Source organism: Leptopilina boulardi, unplaced genomic scaffold, assembly GCF_019393585.1.
Source record: "Leptopilina boulardi isolate dan_hultmark-lab unplaced genomic scaffold, ZJU_Lbou_2.1 LbouV2_112, whole genome shotgun sequence".
In the NCBI taxonomy this organism is placed as follows: domain Eukaryota; kingdom Metazoa; phylum Arthropoda; class Insecta; order Hymenoptera; family Figitidae; genus Leptopilina; species Leptopilina boulardi.
Genome location: NW_026137655.1, coordinates 3,056,018 through 3,073,895, shown reverse-complemented (window position 1 = coordinate 3,073,895; position 17,878 = coordinate 3,056,018). Strand labels below are relative to the sequence as shown.

The 17,878-nt window shown below is 31.1% G+C and overlaps 1 protein-coding gene across 5 annotated transcripts in view; it reads right to left on the bottom strand.

The window, feature by feature from the left end:
• The window catches only part of LOC127280843 (caskin-1), an 88,259-nt gene that overhangs the window by 63,715 nt on the left and 6,666 nt on the right, over positions 1–17,878 (bottom strand). The window contains exon 1 of one of the 5 annotated variants that reach the window (XM_051304181.1): positions 16,092–16,516. The exons of 2 other annotated variants lie outside the window; for them this stretch is intronic. Coding sequence is in view for 2 of the 3 variants with exons in the window: in XM_051304157.1 (XP_051160114.1) it covers positions 9,358–9,373 (16 nt within the window). In the remaining variant the exon portion in view is untranslated. Of the gene's footprint in view, positions 1–9,357; positions 9,768–16,091; positions 16,517–17,878 lie in introns of those variants that run through there. 2 more of the 5 variants (XM_051304157.1, XM_051304164.1) reach the window with 2 other exon arrangements.

Here is a 17,878-nt window from a genome sequence, read left to right as displayed (position 1 = left end):
CATATTAACACAAAATACAATTATTTAGTATAAAGTCACGTTCGTTCTTTAAGATATGTCCAGCAGGAAGTCGAAGTTTTTTTCCACAAAATTTTAAAGACCATTCCTTTATCCAATATTCAGGTTGTTACCATGACAAATTTTTAAAATTATTTCAAACTATTGTTATAGCAGCTACTATTGTTAACAACCAGTTTTCTTTTAAATATCCAATATTTGTATGCAAGATTGGAAAAATATAAAAGTATTTAAAAACCAATGAGGATGAAACTAAGAAGTCTTTCCGCAAAAGTTGAATTCTACTACTTCCCCAATAGAGACGGAGAGAACTTTCCCTAATCAATGAACACTATTTTCCTGCTAATAATCCTATCTCGATATATAACTTTCACTAATTTTCCCATGTTAAAAACAGATGTTGATTCCTTATTCACACCGTATTATACAAACACACATATATCGCGGTACTTGGATGCGGTCAAGTGGAAAAAGCACATGAGGGAAAGTATTTGCACATTGAATTATAAGTTTTAATCCATTAGCGGCGTCCTTCGATTTTTAAATGTAATAAGTTAGCAAGAAATTTACATTAGTTTTCCCGGATTAATAAGCGCGTATTGCATTTGTTGAGAACGAGGTTATTGGCAAAGTAAAGAAGATTATTACGATCAAGAGGAACCAATCCAACGATCGGATAAATGGGTTAATCGACTTCTCAATGAAAAATCCTTCCACAACTCGTGAATAACAAGCGCAACAAATTCTTGAAGAAAACATTGAAAATCTAATAAAAAAATTTTCTTGTAAAAAATCTATAGTTTACATAAAGACTTTAAAAAATTGAATTTCAATATATTGAAGAATGAAAGCCATTGCATTCATGATTCGTTCACCATTTCATATATAGAAAATTGGAGTACAAGAGTTCGTGCCATCTTCAAAACTGAATCGTATTAGAGAATTGAAATGCATTATGGTTCTGAAAATGCGTTGAAAATAAGGGAATATGAGAAGCGGAAGCGCACCCACAAGAAAGAGGGAAGCAATATTCTCTCCGCGATCAAGATTTTTTCGTTCCAAATACGTGCCACGTTGCCACATCTCAAAGGATCATAAAAATTAATTTCGAAATACTGTCGGTACATCTCGATTAATTTTCTTTCATCTCTTTTTTTTAATAAAAAAATATTGGAGCACATATAATAATCTTTATACACGTATGTCTTAAATTCAATCTTGATTTATACTCAAACATGATCAATAAATATTTATATAGGTACTTATTTAAACATGAATAATTTTTCAAAATAATCTGTGATTGGTCTTTAGCATTTAATTCAAGATCTCTTTCACGAGATTACAACACATTAGTAAGAAGTCAATATTAATTAAAATAGTTTGCACTCAATAATTGCGAAATTATGAGAGAAAATTAATTATATTCGTTATTAAATTAAAATATACGCTTTATCATAAATTTGAGAACATGATCTGAGATTTAAGAAGAAATTTATTTTTTTGTTAATAAATAGTTAAATAAAGGGTCGATGTCCGTGAGCACTGTGAATATAATAAAAAAATATACATTGTAAATAGGAACGAAAGCCTCTCTTTGTTCCTAGTTTTGTCTCGTGTTCCCTTATTAAAACAACGTTTAACTCTTGCGTATTTTACAAAGAGCTTCGTAACTGTTACAAGAACGCTCAACCACAATGCCATTGAGAAAGTGGATGTAAGAATAGCTTGCTTTTTACGGTCGTGCTCAATTATACCTAGAACAATGGCAATGTTCTAAATCTCCATCAAATAAAAATCATTTATTTTCATATATGACATACTGTCATACATTGTACTGTGGTATGGCTAATATCAAAATCTAATGTAATAACAAAAATGATGATTAATTAACAGAATGTACCAGACGTCAAAAAGATAAACCAAAATTTGTTTTTTTCAGCTAACATTCTGCCAAGGAACCCAAATGGAAACGAGTTAAATAGATGATTTATCAGCTGAACATGACCTTACCAGAAGAGGTCATATGCTCATTTACTTGCTTAGTCTGACGAAAAAAAGTGTACTAATTAACGACTTCAGTGGAAAGCATGATTACAAAGTGGTACAGATGATGCAGACTGCAAAGAAGAACTGTTGGCGCGCGCTATATGAAACGTGTGGCGGAAATGTTTTTAGTACGGACTGTAGTTGACTCGACAAGAGAGGACCACGTTGCCACGTTTTGGCCCCGGCATCGTTGTCCTCTCTCTCCGTTTCGGATAACGTGGCATGCGCTCAAATTACCTGGCGGAAAAATAGCGCGTCTCATCTCTCTTTCTCCACCCTCGCAATCTTCATATCCCCTGGTGACCAAAGCCAAGGCCTAACCACAAGGAAAACTGAAAAGGACGCACGGAAAAAAAAGAGAAAAAAAGAGAGATACCACTTTTATGAAAAATGAAAAATGAGTCTCAAGTCCCCATAATCAGAAAATCGAGTTGTGTCAAGTCAAGACAGAAACGGCTCGAACGAGATGAAGAGGTATATACGGGATCTTCGAACGCAAAATAACGGTTGTCCTGTCCTTATCTGCGACCTTAAAAAGTCGCGTGACGTTGGTGAGATCGTGATCCCGAGAGGTATGTATCTTAACCGCTCGCGCAAATGACTTTACTGCATCTTTACTATCTATGGACTTGTCTTCTTTATATACCCATATACATATATATGAAACATCAGTAAAGACTTTCTGTGTGTATTTGACCTTCTAATGCCGACTTTTATCTCGCTCGACGTTGTTAAATTACAAATATACGCACCATACTGTGTGTACAATAGGCTTACGCAACAACCTCGAGAATAATAAAAGAATGTTCGATACAGTGCAGATCAATTTCGACGATAATTAGAGAGAAGATTAGAAAAAAAAATGATTCTAGTCAACGGAAATGGTTAATAGGGTTTTGAGAGTGAAAACTTTTATACAATTTATTTGAAGTATTGCCTACTCTTTATTACAAAAAGAAAGTTTTGTTATATTCGTTTATGAAATATTACTTATACATTGACTTTACTTTTTATATGCCTTTCTCCTCTAGCTCAGAGATCTAATAGTAAAATAGTTAATGAGTTAAACATGTCTAACTAATGAGATTTAGTTGCAATAGTTAATTCCGATTATGCAAACTCTCGTCATGTGTAAAATTTCCAACAATCCTTTTTCTTCTTGTTTAATTTTTTATTATTATATACATCATTTTTTTTATATTCACAAAATTCAATGTGTTTTTAAAATTTTTAGTGAAATTTTCCGTTCTACATACTTAAAAAGCATTACAAATCTGATCTTGTTTTCGTGTTTATCAAGCGGCAGCAATCGTAATTGATCGAGTCTTATTGTACCTCATTTTATGTAAATCTTTGTAAGCATTGGGCTTCATCTTATTATCTATCGCATGTATCATTTGCGGAAGAAACCAAACTACACACGATTAAACTCACTTTAAAGCTACACTCTTGAAACTGGTCTTTATCGAAATCAATCGTTACATTAGATGCCCTAAATGTCAATAATATCAAAAATTTATAAAGAAAACATGATCCCTTTGAAATAACAAGTACTAATATATTTGTTTTGCAAAAGAAGAAGATATCGTATTTCTTTTTTTTTATCTACTATTCAAATAGATCTTGAACTTCTTTATATAAAGAATCAGTGTGTGCATAAATATTCCGAAAACAAATTCGTTTTACATTACCATCTTTTGATCCTTGGGAAATTAAAATGTGAACTTTCACCCAAGATTTATGGGGCTTTGGGGATACTTGTTTCAGAGTTTCTTTGTCTAAATCTATACAAGCGCACCATTCTGTGGCACAAACTAAAAGGTATACATATACTATACGTGGGGCGAGGGAACCAGAATTTTAGGGTGCGCCACATGTGTGTATATACACAATCTGCACACATATGCATTCCCTGATAGTTCTGGCCAACAAGTCCCTTGTGCATTCGTTGAATCTTCGTCTCAACATATCGTTGGTTCTTTTGTGGCATCATATTGGACAAAGAGCGATATGCCTTTTCAAGGTCGCGCCCACCACCATAAAAACCAAGGATTAGACTACATATTCGAGATATATTAGAGGCGAGAACCCGCGTTAAATTGAGTACGCCTAGAAGGCATACTTGCGTAACCCGCATTCAAGATTAAAGGGGAACGAATCAAAATCATTGCCCTCATCGATCCACAGACTCATTGTTTTGGATAACAGCTCTGCATATATAGTTGAAGGAACTTTTAAGTGCTTAAGGATCCTTAGGGAGCAATATGAGTAAAAGCACATGTGCTCTTTTGCATACTCTGATGAATATATGTATATAAAATTTTCCAAACTATCTGGAACCTACTGCCTTTGTTTTAATTAACCGTAAACTGAAAGGAAGTCTCTCATTCATCGAAAATTGCTATCTACAAAATTACTATATAAAAGGTTAAAATTTCTGGTTTTGAAATCTGGTTAACCTAAATCAAAATTCTAAATCAGTTCGAAGAAATCGTTTTAAAAACTCGTCTTCTCAAAGTGGGATGCAGAAAGTTGAAGAAATCTTAATAGAAAAATAGAAAAGTTGAATGTTTTTAACCTGTGTATTATCGAGCGAATAGAAATGGAGGGTTCGATGGAAGTTCGACCTTCGCATACCTCCACATGTTTCCGCAACGATTTACCTCGACCTTTGTTTCGTCGACTGCAGTTCGCATTCGTATACACACATATGTATGTGAGGGAGCCACATAAAAACTCTTTACGTGCAAAAGGCGTCTCGAATTTCACAACTGCGATTACAATTTCGGGTTGGCAGTTTCTCCAAAACTTATTGACCATTGTTATCTCGAAACCTAGGACAAACTACCTTTGTCTCTCCCAAGTTAATTTCTCAAATCGTTTTGTTCAACTTTATATTTTCTTATTAAATGGTTGAGTTAACTCCAAACATTCTTTCGCAAAAGAACAGCGCGTTAAATTTCTGGTTTGGTTATTACTTCAAAGAACTTTGTATATAAATAATAACAATTTATTACTGGTTTGCATTTGCATCAAGAGAGAATATTTTTGTAAATTCTTTAAAAGCCAGAAACATATATATATGACGTGTGGGTTTGATTTCTTTGCGCCTTTTAAGATATGAAATTATTCACACTGCTTAGGTGTCTCGTCGTGTAAAGATCGTGCGCGGATATAGAACTGATATAATATGCATCTGCATCGCGTGAAATATGTGTTCACGCACGAATAAACTCAAGATACCGATGCCTCGACGTCCTTTACGCGCGCGACTATTCGTTGTTTTTGCTCAAATAAATTGTGACAGGCGCAAAGTCGGATCGATAAAATCGACTTTGCTACCCTTTCTTATACGGCATCAAGAGACCAAATGCACTTTGTGTCGACAACATCAAGGAGATCTAAAAGACTCCCTTTTCTTTGTCTAAGTTTGCATAAATCCTTTGAAATCATAAAGGAGGTAGTAGTAAAACACAAAAAGCCAAAGCAAAGAAGAACTAATCATATATACGACAAAAATTACAATCAAGAACGAAAGGAAGAAAACAAACTAAGAATATTACAGTCTAGAGAGATCTTTTGTGATAAATCATTACATTTTGGCGCACATTAGATGGTACCTTTAAAAGACAATGTGTGGGCAGAATACTTGTGTTGCTACCCACTCTATAGAGTATATGTCTGAAACTTTAAAAAGATTATAAAAGATATACCATTTTTAAGGTTATTTATAAGACGTTGAATTTTACTATTCGGATTTATTCGAAATAAAAAATAAGCAGAAATTAGATTTTAACTACAATAACAAAATGTTGGGATCAACAATTATAGTACTGATACACTTATGAATTTTTCAACTTTCTATTTACAAACTTTTATTTATTATACACAGAAACATGAGAAACTGCCGAGTGCTGCTGGCCCATTTTCAGCGGCGTAATAAAACGGTAAAACGAGGGTTTTGAAGAGATTTTTACGCATCTTCTCGAATAACACGTAACTGGAGACGATTTTTCAGAAGCTGGCGCTTCTACGTATTTGCGAGCTGACGGTCGACAGCAAATGCATTGAAATGATTGTAGTTCGGATAAGAAGAAAAAGGAAAAGGAGGGACCCAAACGAACGACTCGATCGGCCTTGCGCTTTGCTCTGAGCGACGTGGATTAACGATAACGAGGCGAATTAATCGTTGCTAATTACACTCTGGTTTCAAGGTTCGGCGCCACAAATATATATACATTTTACAATAACTAGCTTACTACAGTTCATCAGAGCGATTTTCATCTAGTTTGTCGTTGGGTTTGGTCCAAGCTCTCAAGTCAAGTTCTGCTGATTTTGCAACGTGATTGCGCTTTTCTAAAAGTGCTCGTAAGAAAAAGTCTTGTTCTAGATTAAAATTGCATTTAAATTGAAAACCTTCAATAAAAAAAAAACAATCAAGTTTTTAGAAAATACCTAAGGCCATCATTCTTTACTGTATCGTATAAAACTATAACTTTGCCAAATAACTCTAACTTTGATGGAATTTTATTTCCTACAGAAAGTAAAAATGATTAAAAAGAGCAAAATAAAAAAGTGAAGAGAAAATTCTTTTGGATTACGACCTTGGAGCTTCCGTCGAGATTTAAGAATTCCCAACCCAAATCTTGGGATTCGATTCGACCTTAAGACAACCCTCCTCTGGATAAAAGGTATTATCTCAACGACTTTCTACGGTTTATGCTTTATTGCTAAAGAAGCCTGGCGACTATTTCCTTCTCTCTCTCTATTGGATAGTTCCGGGCAGTTCGAAGACACACAAGATTTTATGAGTCTGTTCTCCTAATACGGCACTTTAGGGGCGATTGTCCAGCATAGAAGTAGTAAGTCTTCAGTAATTGAAAAGATGCCTAGGGCCTAACGAGGAACTTGACAGATAATTCTTCACCTGAATTCGAGATTACAAACGCGAAAGACAGAACTAAAATTTTTAGTTTAAAAAGAAGTCAAAATATATTTTTGATTCAGAAGTTGTATAAATTCCTATACAGTAGTTGTTTAGTAGTCTCTGACATAAGTTTAGAATTCGCCTAGTCATTTCAAGATGGTTCTCATCGATATGAATACTATTATTAGATTCCAAATTTAGTTTTTTCCTGACCTTTCTTTCCGATTGATTTTATTTAATATACAATTCGAAATTAATTTCAAAATAAACTCGATCGTACAACGATTAAACAAAAACTGCAATTTGTGTTTTATTCCGCCTCTATAGATTTGTATTTGAGCAGAAATTAAATTTACTTTAGCGGCTTTTAATCTCAATGAAATATTGGATTCTCTCATTCGAAAACAGTGACAACAAAAAGGTTATCAATCTACTAAATACTGTTGAAGTCTGTTTGGAACAAAATGGTATTCAATTTTTTATATTAAAAAAAAACAACTTTGATCGAAATTTTTATTTTTGTCATTAATTAAAAATTTTTAAAGATGTACAGCTATTATATTGACATTATCTGTTGGCAGTAATAAATAAAAAATCTAAAACGATTATTATTTTTAGACTCAATCGCAAAATTGAGGGCCGCCGCTATTTAAAAGGATTTTATCATCAAACTCTAATTGTTATCACTGTGGGTGGTGCGGCTTTGATAAAAATCATTAATCAGGTTTTCGACCCTTGCTTGCCATAACAAAGAAGTAACTAACCCCATATCGTGGGCTTCTTTTCTATCGACTTTACGAAGTCTTATCTCTCTCTCTCTAGAGAAGACCTAATATCGGCTTATGTGTGCTGGTCTGTAATAAGCGAGAAAATTACAAACGTGACAAGTGTAAGACGAGCCCAAGGAGGAAAAAAAATAAGTTCCATACACCATTAGGCCCAACATAAAGTCGTTGAGAGGAATACAAGAGGCCATCAAAGAACGACTCGCTTCGCTAGGTCGTGGAATAGTTTCTTAGAAGTAAAGCAAATCGAGTAGAAAGCTAACGCACATTGCTCGCATCGCAAACCTGAACTGAACATAAGGACAACCCCTGTAAATGGATCGACTATCTTGTAGTTGACTTCCACAAAAGCCCATAGGATCTCCTAAGCAATATCGCAATGTATCTACCAAGAATTTCTTATCGCCTATATTTACATAATTATTTATGAAACGCAACAAAATATTCCTTAGATTGTATCATCAGAAAAAAGAATATATACACCAGAAGCTGTAGAAATCATTTTTTGCTTATGTTGTGGATTTATTTAAATAAATTTAATTACACTAATTAAACAGATTTTAAATTTAATTACGTGCAACATACGGACAAATATATGCTCTAAATATTCAGTAAATTATGACTTCCGGTTTTGTTTGTGTTTTCTAATTTCAGTCTCTCTATCTCTGGATGTTTCATTGAAACAAAATTTATATTTGTAAACTATTCAAGTGAATGAGAGTCAAAAATAAAATATTGCTTCCTTTACGTTAAGTTCTAATAAAAACTTTTATTTACATCACAAATGCAATGTTTGTAATAACAATTTCAATCGAAAAAGATTTTATTTTGAAGCATTAAAAATAGATTTTTAGGTTATGTAGCTTTGTATAAACTTAAAAATTGGAATTTTAATTAAAATGCAATTAATTTATTTAATATGTAATCTAAATTAAAAATAAAGCTATATCCTAACCTAACTTTTTAAAGTCAATTAAATTTACCAATATTTTCTTTTGTTTCCCACAATTTATACAAATTTTTTTATACCAAAAAAGAAATAATAGAGAGCAAAAACAAGCCAATCTCGAAACAAAATAAATTACAAACTGTCAAGAGGAGTGAAATTTAAAAATTAAAAGCTCACGGGTTATATGGCTCCAACAACCATAAGAACAAAAGATCATTTCATCCCGAACAGGATTTGCCTTGAAGGCTTTCTTACCGAGTTGTAAATTCAAAGTTAAAGAGCTTGCCTAGCACTTTAAAGTTGGAATTTAAACCATTAAAACTTTTTTTTTCCAATTCCAATCCATTGGCACTGACTGACAAACAGTGGGTCGTTTGTTTACAGTATGATTCTTCAGAACATGATGGCGTGGCACCGACAAATATATATATATATATATACATACACCACACACAGTCAAATTGACCCTTTTTTTATTATCGAAACCTCATCAATTATTCCACTTTGCATATATACATTCATTCGCAATAGCTCTCTCAACAAACACAAAAAAAACACACGCGAACAAGGCTACTCCAAAAACACAAGACAAAAAATAATTGTTGATCTCCGTTAAGGTTAAGGTCGCTTACCACTAATTCGTCTCATGGCGAATTCTCGATAATATGTCTGGAACTCCAAAAATTGGCGTCGTCAGGGGCACAACAAAAGATCGTAAACACCATACCACTCGAATGCCAATATCACCTAAATCGCGCACAAGTCCCGCACACCATAACTTTTTTCCTATGCAAAATCCGCTTACTCTTGGCGGTTACAAGACTGATCATGGAAGAATTATAAATACATATTACACAATTTACACCAAAAATTAATGTTTTCAATCATTTCACCAGGATACAAGTAGTTTAACTTGGAAAAATTGACACAAACCGTTAAAAAAACATTCAATATATGAGAAGAAAACTTGAAAAATAACTTATACAAAGAGACGCGATTCGACGATCTCTCGCGTAGCACTGCCGCCTGCTAGTGCTGCCAACCTCCACTACACAATAATCCCCACCACCCGGCTTTCTCCTATCCCTGTACTTCCCCTCGTACCCTTCGTCCATACGATCACCCTGTCAAAGCCCTTTTATTTTTATTATTTATTATCTCATTTTATTTATTATTATCTTGTATTTATTATCTTTTTTTTATTATCTTTTATGCGCTATCTTCTTTTTAATTGCCTTTTATTCATTATCTTTTTTAGTTTTATTATTTTTTCCTTCTATTTATATATATATTGACTGTATTAAATTTATAAAGTTTATTTAAATTTAATTATTTCTAAAAAATTACATATATTTATTATTTAAAAAATTCTATTTTAATAAATTTTATTTATTTAATATGTTTTATTATAAATTATAAAAAATTTGGAATTTTTCTCTAATTATTTGTGTGATTCTGAATTTAATTTAAAATTTGATTGATTGACTCTTTTCACTTTACTTTTTCATTATAATGAAATATATGAAAGTTTTTGTTACAATATGAAAACCTACGTATAGTAAAAAAGGTAAAGAAATTTTATCTTTAAAGGTATGACGTTTTATTCTCGAGAGATGTAATCCGTTATACATATACAAACATTACTCAATATTCCTGAAATTCTGAATGACATTGTAAAGAATTTTTTTTCTTTATTTATAAAAATTATTAATTATATTAATTTTTGTTTAAATTTTTTATTTTAATATTTTAATTTTAATGTTTTAATGTTTTAATTTTAATATTTTAATTTAAATACAAAAACAATTTATTTTAATGTTATTAGAAACAAAAGAATGTGAAGCAATAATACTGTAGTATTACTGAATAAAAGATTTGTATTGAATTAAATAATAATTATTAGATAATAAACAATTGTTATTTTTAAATTACATAACAAGAATAAATAAAAACTAAACAAATTAATTTAATTTTTCAAAACTTTAGAAATATTCATTTTTATATGTCAATAAAATATGAGTTCATTAATTGTAAATAATTAAGATGACAAAATTTCTTCATTACGTCAGCGTTAATTTGGTTAAAATAGTTTTTTCATTAATTAGTGTCAGAGCATCTTGTGAAAGCTCAGCGGAAGTTCTAAAGATATCTTTAGGGATATCCTGTATAGAATGTATATGTAAACGAGTATTCGAGCGAGTATTAAAAGATTATTAATAGAATATTCCATAGAGAAACAATACTTCCATAAATAGTACATTTTCTTTAATAATAATTATTCTATTAAATAATCAATTATTATTTTATAAAAATTTATATTTTGGATTTGATCCTTTGAAAAAAATTAATGAGAATAATGATAATAAAATATTAATTTCGAAATTGAATGCGAGGAAATTAGAATAAAAAAATGTGAGGCAATGACATCATTTAGTTTCAATTATTATATTGACCGCGCAAGAGTATTCATTTGATTTAGTTTATTTAGAAGAATTGACGCTAATTTCTTTAGTAGGACTATATAGACGTCATGTGTTTACAAAGCGAGAACATCTTGGCATTGCTTTTAAAACGCGAACAGAGAACGATACCGATTACTTAATTTTATTTCACTGGTGAGCTGACGGCAAAACCCAAACCCGTTTTAGAGCTTTTAAAAGGAGGCATTAAGTCGCACTCTATATCCATTGCTCTTTAGTCTAGTAATTTACCTCTCAAAAACCTACTCAACTCGTTAAACCAGCAAAAGCCAATGGTGTAGGACCTTTTTATAAAGAAAATATTTACTTTTCAACTTCCATGTATATAGAGATATATATTTAAAATTCAAACTATTCATATATATAAATATATACTAAAAGTAAAAAAGTTTCCATGAAAACTAAATGCTACTTTATTTTCTTTTATGCAAATATTTTACCTAATTGCAGAGTATTGGAGTTTGAAAATACAACACACTATCTTGAAATTGTTTTTTTATAAGAAATCTATTTCAAAATTTTGGAAAATTTACTTTTCAAGATTATTTTGATACATGTGTAATTTCAAAGACCTGTGATATTTGTCTAGATTTTCTTTACACTTTGATAAGAATAAAAAATTCTTTTAAAGATTTTAGATCCTGTTTTGGGATTTTCTATTTTTTATTTAGCAACGAAAAACGAAAAAAAATCGAGAAGGTTATTTTGTGAATTTTTTTTTTTTTTTTAAATAACAATTCTGCGGTATACCGACGAAAGCCATAACTATAATTTACATAAAGTACTTTGATATTTTTGTTTCAAGCACCTGATGCAACAGCAGCAATCGTGATCACCGTACGTTTTGGTAATATTTTTTGACATGTAAATTTAACCGCTCATAACTATATTTTATTTATAAATTTTTTTTTTTGCATAAAATATTCAAAAATTGAAAATTCTATACACATTTTTCGAATCAAAAAAATTGTTTCCTTTTTCAGTTTAGAGAAAATTGTTTTTATAAAAATTATCTTTGAATTAAAAAATTGAAGGTTTCTATAAATCGAGAGAAAATTTTCTAAATCAAAGAAAAATTATATAACTGCGACAAAAATACCTAATAAATTTTCTGCTATGGAAAAATACTATTGCAAAGATTACGTAAAAAATAGTTTTTATTTTCTGGAATATTTAACTCATCTAGGGAACTATATCGACGAAGACAAACCTTAAGTGTAGATAATATCAGAATATCTTGTTTTTCGTGTCGAGAGGAGAAACTTTTCTGATTTTAAATGACTTAAGTGGACCAAAAAACATTATCACCCATATAAGATCTAAAGCACTTCTGTTATAGGACACCACACACACACACACACACAGTGGTTTAGCATCATCAGAGTTATCTCCACTGGTCTTTTGAGGGACTATGTATTTCGAGTGGACCATTTTAAAGTTTTAAGGGTACATGAATTCACGGTAGATTAGCATGTATTGTTTGGACAACAGGCTTATGAGATGATCAAGGTCGGTCACAAGGGGATGCGGCGCCAAGGGCAAGGACGTTTTACAAAAGGAGAGAGGGGATCAGAACCTGTAGAGCGAGTTATACGAAAACTGCATTTTGACCATCAAGGATCTGCGGTACCATTTATAAAAATACACACTTGAAAATTTCATACCTTCATGTTTCACGATTTTAAATTTTATTTGTAGAAGAAAATTCCTCTAAAACAAATAAAATTACCAATATCTTTTTTATTAAAAACAAATTCTTTATCCTAACAAAAAATATTAAATAAGGTTTTATTCTCTTTTTGAGGGAATAAAAATTCTCACACATTTTCCTCTTTAATTAAGAGATTTGGTAAATAAGAGCCAGGATTTAAAAAGAAAAGTATTTTTAAGGCGTGGTTAAATCACAATATAGCTACCTGTTCAGGTAGCAATTAGAGTAGAAGAGACAGAAAATAGGTTTGTCTCTCTTACTCTTGTATGTTACCAGGGTAACTATACTGCCTACCTGAAGAGGCGTGACGGTATTATTAGGTTATGTTTATAAACAGGGGCTCATTTAGTCATTAGTCAAAAATGAAACCGCTTTCTTGAAAAGGTTTTTAAGGATTATGTATTTTAAGAAATGCTTCTTATAAATGTTTCAAACGCGCTCATCTTACAAACTAATGAAACTGCAGAGATCAGAAAATTATCCAAATGAAGAAATGTACTATGCCTATCAAAAATATTTTTATATAATAATAAATTGAACTAAAAAAATAGTAATTACTAAATCGAAACAATGGTAGTTTTAATAATTTTGGGTATATTTAATTAATACTAGTTTTGAGAAATATGCACCAAAAAAATAGTTTGGTTTAATCAAAAAAAAATTTTTGTTTCAAGTAAATAATTTTCAAAAATCAAGTAAAAATTAATGTTCTCAAGTATGGAACAAAAAATTAAATTCTGAATAATATTCTTGTACAATGCTAAAAAGTGGTAAATACAAAAATACATCTCGGGGAATTTTACGCGTTCTCGCACCTTTTTTTAAAAAAGGAAAGGTGCGAGGCAAAGGATATTTCTTTTTTTTGTTGCAATGAGCGTGTAAACTGTTGAGACTGGGTATATGTATATACTTGTATATATAAGGGTGCAAGAAGATGTTGTCCAGGAACGAAAGACCGTTCTTTTTCGTTGTCGACAACGGTTCTCGAGAACAGAATGTACCCTCCGAGTCAAGTAGCAACGTTGAGTATCGCTAAGGATCGGCGATGCTGACAGGGGAGTGTAGTCATGGTAACCGTCCTTTCTCAGGGCCGAACCCAAAGAGGGTGCCCTGAAAGGGCTTGCTTTGTTTTATGATATAGCCGACATACTTCCTTTGACTTCATAACATTCCATGTTCACTTCACTCCTCTATATAGTCACACTCTCTCAAATCTTCCCTGAATGCCAAAAATTTTTTTACTCCATAAACAAGACCTCTATCTTTATCACGCTTATTTTAAATTACATTGTATTTCATTTTATTTATGAAATCATATATGATTTTTCTTTATATAATTATAATACGTGGTATTTTATTCCTTATTATGGTATTTCATTTAATTACATGTGGTATGTCATGCAATTATAATGTGCAATTTTGTATAGTATTATGTCATTTAATTATTCCAAATATTTCATATTCGATTATTATTATATTCAATTTTAGCAAAATTGAGATATACAAAACATTCTTTGGAAAAATAAATCTCATAAAAGTTCCTTTTAAAGCCTTTCACGAATAGGAATATTCTTATTCATTTTTTTGAAAGAGGGAAAAAAGAAGTTTCCTCTTCGATTGAGTTTTATTATTAAGAAGATTCAAGAAAGATTTTTTTTTAGTATTTCACGACCGTATGGGTTCCATTTGTCAAAATTAAAATATTTTATATTTTTGGAGTACACTGGAACTCTTGTTATTGAGACACATACCGGATCAATGCGTCTCAATAACTCGAGTTCCAGTGTATTATTTTTTTTCCTATTTTTTTGGTGTACTAATATCTATTGAATTTTTTATAATTACGAATTATTATTTTTGTAATTAAAAAATATCTTTTTGACTTTACTGAGAAATACCGAAAAAAATGGAATTAATTTCTCCAATTTGTTGCAACGTACGATTTGTAAATATGAAGTGTACTATAGCAAGAATGAATGAATTTAATTGATTTCTGGCTTGACAAAGGAATTATACGAGATGAATTGGAGTGCATTACCATCAGTAATCCAGGTGAAGTTCATTTCTGCGTATATATTTAGAGAAAACGTTAAAGTGCAAAGTTTTGTGAAAAAGTTCATGCACATTTGCTCACACATGAGGAATACATATAGCTACAGTGTGTGCTCATTTTTACTAATTTTGCCAAAATTACCCATTTGGTTCGTTTTTTCTAATTACAATTTTTTTTCCTACTCTTTCTCTATTTTATATGCAAATATATTGAGATTTTATGTCATAAATTAATAATAAACGTTTATGACATTATGAATAAATCAATAATTTATTAATCATCATATTTTGTTCTTCAGTAAAGATAAAAGGAAATTAATTTATTTATAAATAAGTTATTTATACGAAAAGAAGTGAATAAATAAAATATTTGTCAAATATTAAATATAAAATAACGGAAATTTATAGAGATTACTAATATGTGAGGTAAATAAACTTTTTTAAGTGCTAATTTTATTAGTAGTAAAAATGCTTTAAATCAAATTGACTAGCCGCAAATTAAATTTAATAATTAGTTAATATTAATTATACGATAGTGATTTTTATATAAAAAAATTCATTTTTTAATAACATTCAAAAAATTGAATCGCTTTCTAAAAGGATCACGGAATTGCTAATTAATTAATTAAAATTATTAATTATAACCAATAAAAAAAAAAGTAATTACTTTTTTCCGTTACGACTACAACGGGGAAAGTTTTCGAAAAAATAAAAAATGACGAACAGATAACAATCAAGTGCAATGTATGAAAAATGTTTACTCGCATATAGAGAAAGAATAAGAATTTATTACTAATTGAAAAACTGCACAACATTGCTGTCAGTAAGTCAGTGTAGTTTCATAAAATTGTATTAAGCGTCACATAATATTTTGTATTTTATGACTTTTGGGAGTACATGTTCACCCCATGGTTTATGGTCTCCACTTTAAGGTCAGAGCTACACTTTTGTGTCCCACCCCCTCTTTATATCCAGAAAAGGTTCCTATCCCTGTTTTCGTCCCCATGGTTTTCCTCACTCTTTCTCTTTCTCTCTCTCTTTCGCTCTCTCTCTCTCTCGTTTACTCCCTCGTTCTTTCATCTACGAGAAACTCTACGGGTTTTTCTATATGGTGTTCACTCACCAATATGTATGTATTATAAGTCCCGCTGGACAAGGGACGACTTGAGATCGTTTAAGTTCATCTCGGGGCCTTTTCAATGGAGTTTTTCACATCGTTGCGTGTATGATTCGCGTACCTATGGTGGTACATATGTATTTTAGGGCGGATTCACCCTAAATATATATATATATATAACACGAATCGAAAATCCCCCGAAGGCAATGACACCTCGGGGGAGAGGTCACACTGCGAACCGTGTACTCGGGATGTGAAATTACGCGAGCTGGCTACTTTTCTCTGCAAGAGAACGAGAAAAGAATAAAATACACACCACACCGGCGCTCGTGTACGCGGACGCGAACGTCGCGTGTACTCTTTCTCCTTCGTCGTTGTCGTTTCTCTCTTTTCAACTCGCCCATTTTACCCCAACAGCAAATCCCACGACTTCATCCTTCTCCGTCTAATGCTCTCCTATACACCCCGCGAACCCCGCGATATCGATTGCCCCGCGCACATGACTCGTTGAGGGGGAAGGGGGGTCGACCTGCGAGACCAGCCATTTCATGTATGCGCCGCTGCTGCTGCCGCTGCTGCTCTATCCAAAAGTGAGGATTCGCACCGTTATATGCCTCCGAGCAATGTTACTCCCCCATATAATCCTATGGGACATGGGACAATATTATGGGTGTAAATTAAGTTCTCTCGATTTGAGGAAACAGACATATTGCGTGATTTGAATTCTCTATGTGCGGTGTAGATTCAAAGGATTGACGCGGGATAATATGATTTTCTCTTATTTAATTGAAATTTGTTGACCCATCGCATATTTCTAGTTTTAGATGGGGGACAATTATTTATAACTCCATTAATTTAAATTTGCTTCAAATTATAATTCCAAAGATGAATTGCAATAAAGATATTATGCTCTCTAAATTTTAATCAGGTAAAAAATAACTGGAAACAAAAAGTCACTGACTCAAGTAGTAATTTTTCTACTAATAATTTAGTTAAAAATTATTAGTTCAATTAATTAATTTTAATTAGTGAAATTTGACAATTTTCAGTTTTTAGCGGTTTTTAGTAATAATTAGTTATTTTTCACTAATTGCTGAAACAAAAAATTGTACTAACAATTAGTTACTTTTTAAATTAAAATTTAGAGAGTGGAACTGACAACTTATTGGATTAGTAAAAAATGTTACCTAATTTGACTGATTTTTTCGAAATAATTTATTATAGGATAATTGTAACATGCGTTACAGAAAGAACTTCATCTGAAACAGCGAAAGGTTTCACTACACTGAAAAAACATTTACATGATTCAAATAATCAATTACTTGACTATTATCAAATAAATATTTATTTGTATCAAATAATTATTATTTGAGTCAATTAAATGGTATTTATTTAAAATACAATAATTATTGGTTCAAATACAGTTTACTTAATTCAAATAAAAATTATTTAGTTGAAGTAAATATTTGATAATAGTCTATTATTTGAATCAAATAAATTTTTTTTCAGTGATTGCTATTTCAGTGAAACCTTTCGTTGTTTCAGATAAATCTTTTTTTGAAATATAAATCGAATCTATCTAAATTTTTTGAAATATGGAATATTCTCACAATCTCCCATTTCTGATTCCTAAATAAAAAATTGAAAGCTGTAAATAAAGCCTTAATAATTATTAAACTAATTTTAAAAATTACTTAAATTTTAATAAACAATTTTAAATAATAAAAAAGAAATAAAAACTGTAAATGAATTAAAAAACAAGAAAAAAATAAAGAATGAGGATAATAAACAAA